Source organism: Schistocerca nitens, chromosome 11, assembly GCF_023898315.1.
Source record: "Schistocerca nitens isolate TAMUIC-IGC-003100 chromosome 11, iqSchNite1.1, whole genome shotgun sequence".
Classification (NCBI taxonomy): Eukaryota; Metazoa; Arthropoda; class Insecta; order Orthoptera; family Acrididae; genus Schistocerca; species Schistocerca nitens.
In genome coordinates, this window is record NC_064624.1 from 121,072,922 (window position 1) to 121,090,092 (window position 17,171).

The 17,171-nt window shown below is 39.1% G+C and overlaps 1 protein-coding gene across 2 annotated transcripts in view; it reads left to right on the forward strand.

Moving 5' to 3' along the window:
* The window catches only part of LOC126213034 (plexin domain-containing protein 1), a 486,122-nt gene that overhangs the window by 403,304 nt on the left and 65,647 nt on the right, over nucleotides 1-17,171 (forward strand). For both annotated transcript variants that reach the window (XM_049940603.1, XM_049940604.1), the window contains one exon: nucleotides 7,335-7,466. In XM_049940603.1, the coding sequence (XP_049796560.1) occupies nucleotides 7,335-7,466 (132 nt within the window). The remainder of the gene's footprint in view (nucleotides 1-7,334; nucleotides 7,467-17,171) is intronic.

Genomic DNA, 17,171 nt, shown 5'->3' on the forward strand with positions numbered 1-17,171 from the left:
ACGAGGGTTAGATGTGCTGCCAGTCTGTTTCTTGTGGGTTCCACAATAAAAATGGAGATCTCACTGCCATAAACCAAGAATAATGGTACAAACTGACGTTTTTTTCTGAAATGGCTAGTTTATGATCAGACACTGTTCAGAAAACTGTATTTACCTGTCAGTATCACTTGAACCATTTTTTATCTTTGGTTTGGTTTGTTTCCTGATCATAAAGTCATTGACTTTAACGGACCTACATAAAACCTGTTAGGAGATGGTTCCACAACTTCATTGTTAATTTATGTGATCTCCTTTATGGTATTGGTAATTGTGCATTATTTTAGTCTTAATGTAATTCACTTTGAGGGCTACTTTAAAATTCACCTTACCAAATTTAAACTATGAATGAAAGATCCTCTTTTTCTAAAAGCAAAGAGGACAATGTTGTTATGTATATTTTGCCTACTGTATATTCCTCCTCCTTTTGCCACTTTAAAACACCAAAAAGTTGGTGCAAGGGTGTAGGGCCGTAGATGATACCAAATTTCTACACTTGATTCCTCATTGAATTGTGATATTTCCACAGTCCTGATGGAGTCAAATGGTTGTCGTAGAACTGATGTGTATAGATTCATCAGTACACTAACACCAGTTGAATCATTGGCCAGTACAGATTTTGTTGAAACAGTCAAAAGCTTATCCGAAATGTATCAGTGCCAAATAAAGCAATTCCTGCTGGAATTCTGTGATTTTGATCATGACTTTCATATAACACTTTGTATTGTATCAATGTATGGAGCTACCTCTGCTTTATTAAAATACAATGGTTTTTGTTGTACGCAGTTGGTGGTGATAGTAGTGATTGTGTCTTTCATTATGGAGAGAAGGCAGATGGTTTGTAATTTGTGCGTTGTTCTCCTTGACAAGAAAGTAGAAGACAACTGCAGAATTTTTTCCATTTGGGATAATTGACTTCTTTCGCAAACATCCTTCAAACAATTTTATAGCTTATGTCCTGTTACTTTGCTTCTTACTTCAACTATTTTCATTGTAGGGCTTAGAATCCCTAGGCACCTTTCCTTTCTTCATACAGCAAATAGTGACATTACTGCCTCGATTGTCATCTTCATTTTGTGTCCAGTAGATGATGTGTGAGGAGCTGCTCAAACAATTTTAATAACGAAGGTGACAATGCTGAAGTGAATTTCCAGTGAAAATGCGTATATTGCCTTTTTTTGACTGTGATCAGCCTGCGGGTCACAAATTGCTTTACTATTACAAAATTAGTCAGTAACACACACCCTGAAGAGTGTCCTATTAGACTGGCTTTACGGTTTCTGAATAGTGACTGATTAATCAGAGCACCCTGTGACATTATTCACAGGACCTATTCAAAGGCTGGTGTAGGAAGGTGTTAACAATATGTTAAAATATAGAGGTCTTTTTTCTTTTTAATGTATGGCGTCCCGTAAGAAAGCTTAGGCATATTAAAGTGTTGCACATTGTGGCTACAATTTTTATAAAACTATGACAAACAAGAGAATTGCTTGGGATTTCCAGCATAGTTACATTGTTGTTAGGTGTAGGATTTGTAGATATATTTGTGTGTATGTACAAATTTTTAATGTCTCAGTGCATTTGTCAACAAAATTGAAAGAGGTCAGAATATTCAAACGTAAAGGTGTCACATTTCCACATACAGGATAATTCCGTCATATCAATTTTCAAGGATTATGGGGAAGGGTAAATGTACCAATCTGAGGTAAGGGACACTATACCTAGCTGAAAGTTATAAGTGAAAATTGTTCTTATTCCTGTGATAGTGCAATACGCGTACTTATATTGTTGTTGCTAAGGTATAGGGTAGACCACTTTCAAAGGTGGTAGTATGGTCCAAAACAAGAAAAAAGTCCAGCAAACATGAGCTCTAAAGTGCATTCTGTAAGAGATATGACCACTTGTTCAGCTTCGCTACTGTGAGACACACATCGTGTACTGCCCATGTTTACGGTACATTCTTTTTCTTGCTTTCGCCCATCCTAACATCTCAGAATGGTGCCTGTCTCGCAATTTTAGCTACAACAGAACTGATGCATCTATTCCACTGTTAGAGGTATCAGAACGATTTTCGTTTAAAATATCTGACCCAGTCGATTCTGGACCAGGGTCCTTTACCTCAAATTTATAGTTTTACCCTTGTCCATCATCACTGAAAAATTGTATCATCATTGTGGAATCACCCAGCATACATAGGTGGTGTTACTTCTAAGAGGATACAAAGATCTTATATTCACTGTTCGATTTCATTTCCAAAACAAATATTTCTGCAAATATCAAATGTTACGTTACGTTGTTAAAAGGTTGTAAGTTATAAATTCTTGCTTCTTAAGGACAATATAAATTTTGTAAATAAAATTGTAAACATGATACAAACAATTCCATAAATTTCTTAACTGTCAATTGTTAATGTACAACATGAACCCATCTTCCACATCAAGTGGAAACTAACCTACATTGATGCCAGAGTGCACGAATCACGACCATGAACATGCACTGCCCCCTCACAACAGTGGTATGCATGCAAGCATTATCCTGTTGGAAAAAATGCTGTTCACAAATGGCAGCTTAGCAGGTTGTATCACCAAATTGATGCATGCATGGTGTATATGTCCTGGAAAATCTTGGAATAACTGTGGAATTTTTTCATATAGGAGAAACCCAGGAAAAATGGGGAATTTTTTAGAATTCTGGGAATTTTTCATTGTTTTAGTTTTCAGTTAATTTATTTTAAATTTTGAGTGTTCAGAACTGATAATCTAACAAAGTATTTTGGTTTAGCCTGCTACTTCAAAATAATACTGCAGCAATAAAATGAGAGAATAACACAAAAATAAAACTTCAGTTGCAAAGAAGTGCTTTCGATATGTCTTTCTCATTAGCCTCGTTTCAATGACTGTGATGAAGACTCTGCAATACAACAAACTGCTCTTGATAAGCATGACTCACAACTGTTTACATTTCTAACAGGTTATTGCAAATGGTGGTTTGAGAAGTGGTACTTAAAGCTAAATTTCCTTTTACTCAAGATGAATTATGTTACTTGTGAGAATGTGTGATAAATTTATTGAATCACGCAGTGTTGGATCTCATTCAAAACTCAACACTTACGACCAGCCTCTCAGAAAAATTTTATGGCCAAAAGACCAGCCATTTATGCCATTACGTAAAATTTACTGGTACCTTTGTGTTTGATGTATAGTAAAGGGTAACACACGCTAAAAAGACAGTTTCAAGGCTAGTTCTTCATATTTACTTGAATTCTTCTACAGATTACAAATTATACAATAATGATGGCAAAAGTTTAATTATCCTTAAAAGAATGCTAAGTGAGTTCTTGAGAAATTTCACATGTGATTGCATATATGTTCCGTCAAGCACTTACTTTTCCCTAGAGCAGAAAATCCAGCCAGGTAACACATGCAATGTTCGATGCACAGCAGTGAAATTTATAATTGTGCAGAAATATTCAGCAGCTGCAGTCCAAGCTGTGCTCTTACAATTCTGCCTAACCACTTCATTGGGGGGAAAAAACCAGCAAAAACTTTTTGACAACTAATATTATATGTGAAAGCTTAGCTTTTGTTGCAGCTATGCAGTGTGTATATTACTTTAAATCATTAGCTTTGCTTATTTCTGCATCCACACTGCTTAACAGTGATGTTGCTATTACCTAACTATGTCACATGACTTGTGCTCTGACTATATCTGTAATTGGCTGACAAAAATGCATCGTAATCTCTATTGAAGTGCTTTGGAAGCTCCCGTGCTGTACTTGGTGGAATTTGTGTTTACACTTTCGTAGTACAAAAACGTGCACTGTAAATTTTGTCATGTATTCTAACGTTTTGTGATACATTTAAAGTGTGAAAGTGACAGACTTCACACTTCTTTACGAGATGACTTACTTGGGATTTGCAGCCACTCTTCTTTACGGCAGAGCTGGCTGCTGGAAACTCTATGGACTAATTCCCTGTTGAATAATGCTAGGTAAAGGAACATCCAAGACTCTCTCTACTTATAAAATGAGTAGGCATACAAACTTTCCTTTTCGTCAGTCAACTATGTATTTGACCTTCATGTACAATATAATCCACACTTTCAGTATACATATGTAACTTTCTGTAAGTACCTCGTACTGTCAAACATTAGAAACAAATTGTTCTACATTCAAAAGTAAGTGCTTAGATACCATGACTTTCAGAAAAAGTGTCTGAAAATACGTCTTGCCTTTAACAAGGCTGATTAAAGAGTCTACCATAGTAATTTTATAATTAACAATAGCCAGTGACACAATAAGCACAGAGCGACATAAAAACTCCATGTGTCTTCCTGTAAAACATCTAGGGATTGCCCAACAAGTAATTATCGGTGCCGTTCGACCACCGCAGCGACTGATTTTAAACCTGCCGCGCAGTAGGTAGGATTTTACCATCCCACACTCGTATCTAGAATATCGTGTGTCCGAGACGGTAGAAGACTTGAGTGGTCCTAGAATTTACGCAGAAATTCTTGAATCGCTGTAGCATCAAAGATCTTTATAAAAGTCCCCCCCCCCCCCTCCCCCTCCGTAAAGTGTCGGTAACTTCTATTCAGTGAATAAGACATTGATTATTCAAAGAATTGATGTCTTTTGCAGCTCTGAGGGAAAGTATGTTGTTACTTAAAACGCGAAAAAAAATATACTTTCACTCAGGAAAAAGTGGAATTTCGCCAGGGGGGGGGGGGAAGTGTAGTTTTAACCGGGAATGCTGGGAAAATCCCAAGAATTTTTAGCCTTGTCCGCATGTACACCCTGGTACAGATTTGCAGTCGGTGTGCATGGCGTAATCACGAGTGTGTTCCTTCTGTCGTATGAAATCGCACCCCAGACCATAACTCCAGGTACAGTCCCAGTGTGTCTTGCACCCGGTCCGGTTGGTTGCAAGCCTTCAACTGACCCCTCCTAAAAACACGACAATTACTGGCATTGAGGTAGAACCAACTTTTATCAGGAAACACGACAGGCCTCCACCGCGCCCTTCAGCGAGCTCTCACTTGACACCAGTGAAGTCGCAAATGGTGGTGGTGCATATTATATGGTTCCAGAATGAGAATTTCACTCTGCAGCGGAGTGTGCGCTGATATGAAACTTCCTGGCAGATTAAAACTGTGTGCCCGACCGAGACTCGAACTCGGGACCTTTGCCTTTCGCGGGCACACAGTTTTAATCTGCCAAGAAGTGTCATATCAGCGCACACTCCGCTGCAGAGTGAAAATCTCATTCTGGAAACATCCCCCAGGCTGTGGCTAAGCCATGTCTCCGCAATATCCTTTCTTTCAGGAGTGCTAGTTCTGCAAGTTTCGCAGGAGAGCTTCTGTAAAGTTTGGAAGGTAGGAGACGAGGTACTGGCAGAAGTAAAGCTGTGAGTACCGGTCGTGAGTCGTGCTTCGGTAGCTCAGTGGTAGAGCACTTGCCCGCGAAAGGCAAAGGTCCCGAGTTCGAGTCTCGGTCGGGCACACAGTTTTAATCTGCCAGGAAGTTTCATATTATATGGTGTTTGGCTGAGAGTTGCCCTCGAAGTAACAGATTTGTAACAATTTGCTGTCACTGTGGCGCCAACCGCTGCTCAAATTGCCGCCGCAGATGCGTTACAATGTGACAGAGCCACGTGCAGAATGTGACGGTTTTCCCTCTCGCTAGTGCCACGTGGCATTCTCCTTGCGACAGTAGATTCTCGTAACCACTGCTGCCAGAAGTCACGTACAGTGGCTATACTCCCGCCAAGTGTTTGTTACGTCGCTGAAGGAACGTCCACTTTCTCTTAGCTCTACTACACGACCCGATTTAAACTTGGCGAGGTGTCGATAATGGCATCTTTGTTACCTTAAAGGGATTCCTTACTGACATCAACTCTCACCCCTGTCCAATCTTAAAGGTAACTAATGATCACAACGGTTATAGTGGGTATTTGAAGCAAACCTGATTTACGTCCTCAATAGCACTATTCATGCCACTCGTATGCAAATGGTGTGAAATTTGAATAGACACCATTTTTCAGACAGAAAAACATGCGTACTGGCTCTGTCACACAGCACACAATCCTCCTTGGCGATTTGATTTTCTGTCTCTTTCTCCCTCTTTTTTTTCTGTCAGTTTAGAAAGATTTAGTCCAGGGAGTTGCACAATGCAAATTGGCATTTGCTAGGCAATAATGCCATGAGATCATTTCAGTTCATGTGAAAGAAATAAGAAGGTGAATAAAAAGTATTTATTTAAATTGTTAGAGCAAAGGAACTATTCCACTTTTCTTTGTTTTGGGCAGCATACAGCTCGCCTCATATTTCATTGCTTCTGGAATGCTGTCATTTTCAGGTGGTTAATAAAAGCTATTCAAGGTTTGGAGATGGGAGGTACCTGGAGAAGCTACAAAGTACACATATTTACAGCAAGGCAAATAATTCTGCATGGGAAGATTTTGAACTGACCCTCATGTAGTAGTCACATTTAAAATGTGACCAGCTTTTGTTGCTGTGTTTCAGTTGCTTAACATGGCAATTGTCACAGATTTTGAGGTGTGTCACTCAGTTTTACTAGAGTTATATTTAAAATATCATCTGGGCTCTGTCATTAAGTGTTCACCAACGAATAATGTAGTCGAAATGCAACGAAATGCATTTTTATGGTATCAAATCCCTGATAAAACTGACGTGGATTTACTGCCCACAAAATTGATTAAAGACTGGCCAAACGTGGCTACTAGCACCTGTCCTTATATAACATACAGCAATTGCAGATTTTTCTGTGTGTTGTTTAACTTGTACATAATTAAACTTACAGTTGAAATTTATATGCTTTCATAAAACAGATTAGATTTTAACTTGACTGACTGTCACAACTTGCCTGAAATCAGTATGTCTAAATAATCCAATTTTTACATTAAAATTGCTAAGAATGTTCCCAGTGTGTGTTTACATTTGGTTTAACATACTTTTTGTTTATAGTACAGTCCTTCCATGAATTTATTGCAGCTGTTTGTTATGCACTTAATGTCATAAAAAGTTGGTTACTCGTCCAGAAAGCAAGCAACGTAACAATTGAAACTTCTGCACTTATGCAACTTAGTGTAAAGATTTCACTTATCTCCAAAGTCCAAGGCATCGCCCTGGGTTTTATACCGTACCATTTAGCTACATTACACATTTCAGTCAAGTGTGTGACTTTTATTTTCTTTATGCTGGACAGAAGTTAGTTGTGGCTAAGTATAGCAAGGTGTTTGTTTGGAGCATCTGCTGAACTCGTCTTGATGTTTGTTCAGGATCACCACCTGTACTACAACAGCACGACAGTGACGGATGCGGCACTGGCGCACAAGCTGTGGATGGAGTTGGCCAACCGTAAGGAAGTGCACGTCAACCCCATGCTGTCACAGTCGCACCGCCGGGCCAGCGTAAGTACGACGCCGGCTCGCCTCGTACCGGACGTCGACATAATAACGTGAATAGGTGTCGTCGGCTGATTCTGCCCAATACTGTGACTGCTCGTAGGTGGGGATGCATCAGTCGGCAGGCTCTGTTTCTAGAGATTCCCACTGATATGATGTATTATTGGCATACGGTCATTTGGCTTCTTGCTTCCCAGTACAATGTTGTTAAGTCTGAATTGCAGTGGCTTAATTTTGTACACTCTTCGACATGTTCTTTGCTCCTGATCTAATCAAATTTGTGACACATACTGCACTCTGCATATGGCAGGATGATCTTGGACAGATGGGTGGTTAATCAATTGTGTCCACTAGTCAAGTGGAATATGGTCACTGCTTCTCTTTAAAAGTGGTCCATCAGGCACTACCAACTCGTACATGAGGTTTTTGCAACTCTTTCCCTCACAAAAGCATTTTTAGAATGTTTTGAGTATTAAATGTGTTTGTTAATAATGCAGTTTCACTGCAAGGTATTACATCTTAGTTTTTCCAATCAGTCGATTATTGTGTGGTCTTCGGTGCCAGATCATGGAGTTTCCTTTTTTTCTCTTAATTTTTGTGTCCTTTTTACTAGAAAAGCATTTTTATTGCCATCCAAGTAACAGTGAGATGGAATCCGCTGAAATGCAATTGTCTTTTTCTTCTGTTGTAGACATTTACTAGGTGTACCAGTATGAAATGTGTGTTAAGATACAAATGTGTCGATAGGGAACATTTGTTGTGAACGAGCCTTAATTTTTTTTTTTTTTTGGTTGGTATGACATCTGTCAAAGATATTTAGTATACATCAAGTCATCGAACAAACAACATATGTTTTCATCGTGTTAACAATGTCCAATTTTGTACCAGAAAGTGATGATTTGCGGAAAGCATTAATTTTTTGTTTTCATTTGAAAAGTAATGCTGCAGAGTCGCATCGAATGCTTGTCGAGGCATACGGTGGTCGTGCTCTATCAGAAGCAACGTGCAAAAGATGGTTTCAACGGTTCAGAAATAATGATTTTGATGTAAGAAATTAAGAACGTGGAAGACCGCCAAAAAAGTTCGAAGACATCAAGATGCAAGCAATATTGGATGAAGATGATACTTTGAGTCAGAAGCAAATGGCAGCAATGCTAAATGTTACACAACAAACAATTTCTGACCATTTGAAAGCTATGGGAAAGATTCAAAAGTGTGGAAAATGGGTGTCACACGAATTGGATCAAAGACAGATGGAAAACCGAAAAACCATTTGTCAAATTTTGTTTCAAAGACACGAAAGAAAATCAGTTTTGCATCGAATTGTTACTGGCGATGAAAAATGGATTTATTTTAAGAATCCGAAACAGGAAAGATCATTGGTTAATCTGGGACAACCGTCAACATCGACTGCAAAACCAGATCGATTCGGCAAGAAGACAATGCTCTGCGTTTGGTGGGATCAGAAAGGTGTGGTGTATCACGAGCTTCTAAAACCCGGTGAAACTTTGAATACTAATCGCTACAGACAACAGATGATCAATTTGAACCATGCATTGATCGAAAAAAGACCAGAATGGTCCAGAACACATGGCAAAGTAATTTTTTTACACGACAATGCACCTGCACACAAAGCAAAACTGGTTCAGGATAGAATCAAAACACTCGGCTGGGAGCTGCTACCCGACCCGCCGTATTCACCAGACTTGGTCCCTTCCAACTACCATTTGTTTTCATCAATGGGACACACATTGGCTGAGGAACACTTAGATTCATACGGAGGAGTCGAAAATTGGGTGTCTGGTTTGCTTCAAAAGACGAACATTTCTATTGGTGTGGTGTCCACAAATTGCCAGAAAGGTGGTCAAAATGTATAGAAAGCAATGGTCAGTACTTTGAATAAAATGTTTTTACTTTTCAATTCAAAATTAGTGTTTCATTTTCACAAAAAACTCATTTCATACTGGTACACCTGGTAGTTCTTCTTTAACTTAGATGATTTTTGGATCTTGGGTGTTGATAACAGCAAATATTACTGCTCTTTCTTACTTACTTACTTTCTTACTTACTTACTTACTCCTTGGCACTACAGCCCTTGTAGGGCCTTAGCCTTCCAGACAACCACTGCCCACTCTTCTCTGCTGTCTGCCTTGGCTCTGCATCTTCTAACTCGGACCATCCTTCTCAAGTCGTCATTCACTTTGTCTAGCCATCTGGTCCTCGGCCTGCCCCTTATGCAACGTCCACCAGGTTTTCCTTCAAAAACTTCCTTTACTGTGTTGTTGTTCTCCACCTTTCTTTCTACATGTCCCAACAAACGTAGTCCATTACTCTTTTCCTGTCGTGATATCTGGTTTGTTGTACAACTCTCTGATCTCCTTACTAATTCTGATTCTCCAAAAAACCCCATCATTCACTGCCCCATAGATTTTCCTAAGTATCTTCCCTTCCCATCTTAGCAACAACTCCTAATTTCGTGTCATAGTCCAGGTCTCTTTGAACCATACATCACCACAGGTCTACCTACTGGATACAGTGTCAGCTTCAGATTCCTACTAAGGCTACTTGCTGTAAACACTTCAACCAGTGCAAAGTAGCTCCTGTTACCAGCTGCAATCCTTGCATGTATTTCGTCTCTCTTATCATTATTCTCAGTTACCAGTGACCCGAGATATTTACAGCTCTCGCAGCGTTCATATTTTCCTCCATTCAAAGTCGTGCTACTTTCTCCTTCACTGTATCTTTTCCTAGATGTTAACATTACTTGCTCTTTGACTGATTAATGGTCAGCCCCATCTGCACAATATCTTTCTGCTTTTTCAAGCTTTTCTTCCAGGTCCTCTTTCCTCCTGGATAACAAATCAAAGTCATCCGCACATGCAAGCTCCTGAGCCACTCTATTAAACAGTGCTCCCCCAGGGTTGTTGCTTTGTGTCTTTCGCGTTACTCTCTCAAAGGCGACATTGAACAGAATAGTGTAGAGCACATCACCCTGCCTCAGTCCTTGGTTTACTTCAGATGGCTTCGGTAAAGTGCCCTCGATGTTTTCTTCGCATATTGTTCTTTTCAAAGTCCTTTGAAACAATCTTGTCAATTTGTTAGGGACTCCTTTCTCTTGTATTGCCTTCCAAAGTCGATTCCTTTTGATACTATCATAAGCGTGTTTAAAATCGATGAACAGCTGGTGGACATCGATGTTATGCTCATAACATTTTTCAAGGATCTGTCTGATAGTGAAAATCTTACTTCTAATGGATCTGTTAGTTCTGAAACGACACTAGTAGTCCCCTAGATACTCTTCTACATATGTTCTTAACCGCCAAGCCATGATTTTTTTCCTAATACTTTATATACTATACAGATCAGTGCAATTCCTCTATAATTCCCGCAGTCAGCTTTGTTGTTCTTTTTATGTACAGGCAAGAGCATTGCTGCACTTCACTGTTTCAGCATACTTTCTTTTCACCATGTTTTTGTTGTTGTTGTTGTTGTTGTTGTTGTTGTTGTTGTTGTGGTCTTCAGTCCTGAGACTGGTTTGATGCAGCTCTCCATGCTACTCTATCCTGTGCAAGCCTCTTCGTCTCCCAGTACCTACTGCAACCTACGTTCTTCTGAATCTACTTAGTGTATTCATCTACTGGTCTCCCTCTACGACTTTTACCCTCCACGCTGCCCTCCAATACTAAATTGGTGATCCCTCGATGTCTCAGAACATGTCCTACCAACCGGTCCCTACTTCTAGTCAAGTTGTGCCACAAACTTCTCTTCTCCCCAATTCTATTCAATACCTCCTCATTAGTTATGTGATCTACCCATCTAATCTTCAGCATTCTTCTGTAGCATCACATTTCGAAAGCTTCTATTCTCTTCTTGTCTAAACTATTTATTGTCCATGTTTCACTTCCATTCATGGCTACACTCCAAACAAATACTTCCAGAAACGGCTTCCTGACACTTAAATCTATACTCAATATTAACAAATTTCTCTTCTTCAGAAATGCTTTCCTTGCCATTGCGAGTCTGCATTTTATATCCCCTCTACTTCGACCATCATCAGTTATTTTGCTCCCCAAATAGCTAAACTCATCTACTACTTTAAGCGTCTCATTTCCTAATCTAATTCCCTCTGCATCAACTGATTTAATTCGACTACATTCCATTATCCTCGTTTTGCTTTTGTTGATGTTCATCTTATATCCTCCTCTCAAGACACTGTCCATTCCGTTCAACAGATCTTCAAAGTCCTATGCTGTCTCTGACAGAATTACAAAATGTCATCGGCGAACCTCAGTTTTTATTTCTTCTCCATGGATTTTAATTCTGACTCCAAATTTTTCTTTTGTTTCCTTTACGGCTTGCTCAGTATACAGATTCAATAACATCGGGGACAGGCTACAATCCTGTTATAATGAATTCTCTCTACTTTTGTAAATGATGAAAGTCTATGTGAATGCAGCTTGCCGCTAACTTGGTGTAATGTTTTGTCTGTACAGAGGTGTATCTGTCGCCTTTGTTACTCCTTCACTCTCGCACATAAATCGGTACAATAAAGTCAGGGCTTCGTGGTTTATATGGAGGCTGATCCGTGAAAAGACAGACAAACAATTATGCTAATGGAGGATTCTGAGTAATTTTTAGAATTTCATTCGCTCTCTCTCTCTCTCTGTCCTTTATCTGTGTACAGTTTAAATATATTATTTACGTGAAATCAGCCTAGTAGAATCTCTGGTGGAGCCCTTCGTCTTAATATTCAGCGGCTGGCTTGCTGGAAAAGATCTTAACATTTGTTGTTATTATTAAGCGCTGCATTCAGTTGGGAAAATCGATCGTTTGAACAATTCGTTCAGTTTACGACAGATCTAAAATTTCAGATGTGGACGATTTATAAAAACTCAGAGATTGCAGGCTCTCTTCGTCACAGCTGAAACTTCCCAATTAATTACAGGGCCCAGACAATCATCAATGATTCAGACAGAGAACTCATTCGTCATTCACTCTAGAATAAAATGGTCACAAACCTTATTTCTGAGGAAAATTGTATATTGAATCCATCTCCGTACATGTTCCGTTTTCTGTGGATTTCAAGTCTCATATAATTTACTTTACAAGTTTTTCTTTCTCTTGATCTATCACACTAGCGGCACAAACGTTCCTAGCTCGTATTAGCGCGAAGAAGAGTAAATATATCTCTTTTTAGCAATCCGACAATCTCCCCAACGGTACTTCCGAAGCTGATCCTTTCTCCCTCTATAATGACCATGGAGCATACATATCTGTACCTCTGTTGTTCCAAAGAATAAACGTATTAGAAAAATACCTTGGCGTCGACGAGCAGTCGACGCATATATTACTAAAAAATCCTACCAGATACTTTTCAAAAGTGAATAATTGTGGATGATTTGATTGACCATTATTAATTATTGCGTGGTAGAGGGTACTTTTCCGTGGGGAGATTACAATGCCCCTCGCAGCGAGCGAAGTTTGTGAGCTCAATTTTTATTCATCGAACACACTTCGCTAGCTATCTATTGGCGTGGATAACCCGGAAGTGATGATTGTCAGTCCTCCGACTGAAAGAGAATATTATGTTTGAGACAGACGAAGAAAAGAAATGTTGAAGACAGAAGAAATGAAGAGACAGGTACCGCGGCTGTATTGCTTTTACGTGCATCTAGGTGTTATGTTTGCTGTGCACTACCAAGGAAGATGATCTTTCATGAACTGATGTCAGGGTCTACCCATTCGGGAACTTTCTTAAGCAGGGAAACCTTGGAAAACCTCTTAAGCTTAGACCCCCAGCCTACGGTACATAGAAGATAGGAAAGCCTATAGAAGAAAAAAAAAAAATATAATTTTGAAATTCATAGCTAAAGGAAAGACAGGGATCAATTTGTATCACGATTTGGAGAAGAGTGGTTTGTGCCTCTAGCAAAACAAAATGTTTTACAATAAATAACGTGAATTCTCGTTTTACAATCCTGTTCCTAGTACAATATCTTGCGGTGCTAAACTCCCCCGGGTCTTGCATGTCCCCGACGTCCACATTTGCAGTCGGTCTTCTACGCGGCCCCCTTTGTAGTTGATCTTCTACGTGGCCCACAATGGGAAGAGTAGAAGGAACAGGGATACTCGAATTTACATGCAACATTCATTCCAAAAGAATTAGCAATGACCAAAAGGGAAACTCTTCCTGTAAGAGAACTGGTTAGGTTGCACCGTCCAAGATTCTCCTTTTTGAAAGCAAAATCCTTATGGCTTCATGGATCCTTTTTGTTACGACGTACTTCAAGGAATTCAACCATTAACAAATGATGTTGCCAAAAGCATCATCCGATTTATTCTCGTTTGAATACTCCTTTTGACTTTGCCTCCCCACTTGTGCTTATAAGTCCAAAAGTTCTAACACATTTTCTATCCCTGATTTGTTCTTCGTAATTTAAAGGATTCATGTAACTTACTATAGATTTTGGATTCAAATCATCGAATAATGGAAAGTGTAGTTCATTTTATACCAAGACATAATTCATATTTCCTTGATAAGTCATATAATTTAGCTATACTCAAAACTTTTTATTCTAAATACATATATTTCTTCGCTTGAGTGCTGAAATGTAAAAGTTATTAGCATTGAGGAATGCGGATTCACTTCTTTCATTTACTCTCTGATTCATACGGCGTTCATCCATGCTCATATATGGAAATGGATTTTTTCACACAAAATTCCCAAACGAACACGAACCATTAAATAACTCCTAATTCTATGAATATTACTTTCTTTAATCATTCATTAATAAATTAAAAACTCTTTAACTTCTAATTATAACACCTATTCTTTTTAAAGTTCAACATGAATCAGTTTATCCTCGCGTTTGGTGCGAGTCTCTTACAAAGCATATCTGTATCGTCTATATCGATTTTTACTCTCACGCCGACGTCAACTGTTTTGCGCGGGAAATTATCTTTGCGGCGTTAACCGTCACTCACAATTCACTGCCACAACACATCCCTTCACACGTTTACACATGTAAGTGTTCACATGAGATTATATATGAATATTCACTCGGAACCTCTTTTGATTATTCAGCGTCATTTGCGGGAAACATTTCATTCTTCTTGAATGTCAGTTAGATCCTTAATCATTCTGGATGACATTAGCAATGCTAAAGTTCTATGTTCACCCAAACCACAGGTGAAGCCTATCTCCACTATCTTCTTTACAACACTCGATAATAATAGTTAGTCACTATTTCTATACTCTATGTCACTGATTAACTATTTCAATTTAAAGGTTTCTATCACTACACACACAGTTTATTGTTATGTTTTTTACGAGCGTTCATTTCTGTCACTCGGAACACCATTCCTCACTATCTTCTAATCTTCATTATATTTTTTTAAGTCGTTATGAGAAAATAACCCTTTTATTTTGTTCGATCCCGGGTATGCTAACAGATAAGCCCCCGGATTCGGAATTTGTAGGATAATGTATGGTCCAGTATATAGTAACTCCCATTTCTTTATACTTTTCTTTATTACGGATGATTTGGTATGTCGTTTCACTAGTACCTTCTCTCCGACATGGTATGTCTGTACCCTTTTGATTAATTTGTCATATCGTTGTTTTCTTTGATCAGCCTTTTTCGTCATATTTATGATAGCTTGTCTTATTTTTTCTTCCCAAGGCATCTCAGTTTCCTGAGTTTTGGGGATATGGTCAGTCCAGAAGTTCTCCTCTTTTGCTTCGAACATCAATTCACGAGGTGTATATCCAGTTGAGGAGTGGGGCATGTTATTGTATATCTGCTCAAACTCTTCCACATAATTTGCCCACGCAGTTTGCTTATTATGGCAATACGTCCTCATAAATCGATTGAATTCTCTAAAAATCCTCTCAACCAAATTGCCTTGTGGGTGGTAAAATGATGTTAATATGTGTTTCACACCGACTTGAGACAAAGTCTGCTTCCATCGGAGTCCCGTGAATATTTTAGCATTGTCTGTTATGATTGCCTTAGGTGTACCAACATGTGGAAGGTAATCCCTTATCAATCTTAATACAATTACTTTGGCTGTAGCCGCCTTTATCGGGTATAGCTTTACGTATTTCGTACACACATCGAGAAATGCCAGCACATATTTAACACCACCTCTTGAAGTAGGTAACGGTCCACACAGATCGCACGAAATTAATTCTTTTGGTTCTTGTACTAATATAGAGCATAATGGATGCTTAGTCCCTTTTGAATCCGGCTTTGTTTTTTGACAGATTATGCATCTCTTTAAGACCTCATGCACTCTGCGCTTTATGTTGGGAAAATAACAGTACCCACTTATCTTGTCTGCACATTTTGTCGCACCGAAATGTCCCCAGGTTAAATGAGTGAACCATACAAGTTTCTCTATTTGCGCTTCAGGTATACAAACACACCAACGGACTTTGTTTGGCCTTCCACAGCGGAAAAATAATACGCCATTTACCAGCCTGTAATAATTTGCCATCTGATCCGAAGGTTGCTGTTGTAACCTTTGAATGACACTTCCCCATTGAGCATCCTTTTTCTGTAACTGGGCCATATGCACACACAAATTGACGTAGTACGTTTTAAATGGATTTTCCTGCAGCAGCAATACAGGGAATTCTGAGGAATTATTTACTTCAATCTCTTTTGTTAAACCCAGCGGTGACCTTGATAGAGCGTCAGCAATAATGTTTTGCTGCCCTGAGACATGTACGATCTTAAACTGGTATTGTTGCAGAGCGAGCGTCCATCTAGCCAGTCTGGGGTGTAACAGTTTACATGTTTGTAAAAATGTTAATGATTGGTGATCGCAGTATACGATAGTCTTCGACCCATATAAATAATAATGAAATTTTTTAAATCCCCAGACGACCGCAAGAGCCTCTAATTCTGTCGTTGTGTAAGTTCGTTCACAGTTGGACAAAACACGACTAGCAAACGCAATAGGACAAAAGGTAAGCTGTCCATTTATCTTGCGTACTTGGAAAAGGCACGCTCCAAGACCCACATTTGACGAATCTGTTGACAAGTAAAATTCCTCTTGCATGTCCGGATGGTACAAAAGCGGTGCATTTACTAATTGCTTCTTTATCTCTTTGAATGCTTCTTGACACTCTAATGTCCAGAGCCAGGGCACATCCTTCTTCAGCAAACTATTTAGAGCTGCTGCATTCATGGCCTGATTCGTTACAAATCTTCTAAAAAATGAGGCAAGACCCATAAACCCTTTTAATTGCCTCCTATTTCTTGGTGTTGGAAACTTACTAATCGCAATTAGCTTCTCCTTGGTTGGTAAAATTCCCTTTGCGTCAATTATATGCCCCAGGAACTTGATTCTGTTTAGTGCAAAATGGGATTTCTGTAGGTTAGCAGTTATTCCCATGGTTTTGAACACGTCCAACACCCGACTCAGTAAGGTAATATGCTCCTCCCAGGTCTTCGATGCAATAAGCATATCATCAACAAATACTGTTATCCTGCTTCTTAGTTCTGGGCCTAGTGCATAATCTAGAGCTGCTATAAAGATTCCAGCACTAATGTTGAGTCCGAAAGGAACTACAGTAAATTGGTAACTTCTTCCGGCATAAATGAAAGCTGTATATTTCCTTGATAACTCATCCAGCTTGACCTGCCAATAAGAACTCCGCAAATCAATGCTGGTCAAATATTGGACATCCTGGAACCGTTGTAT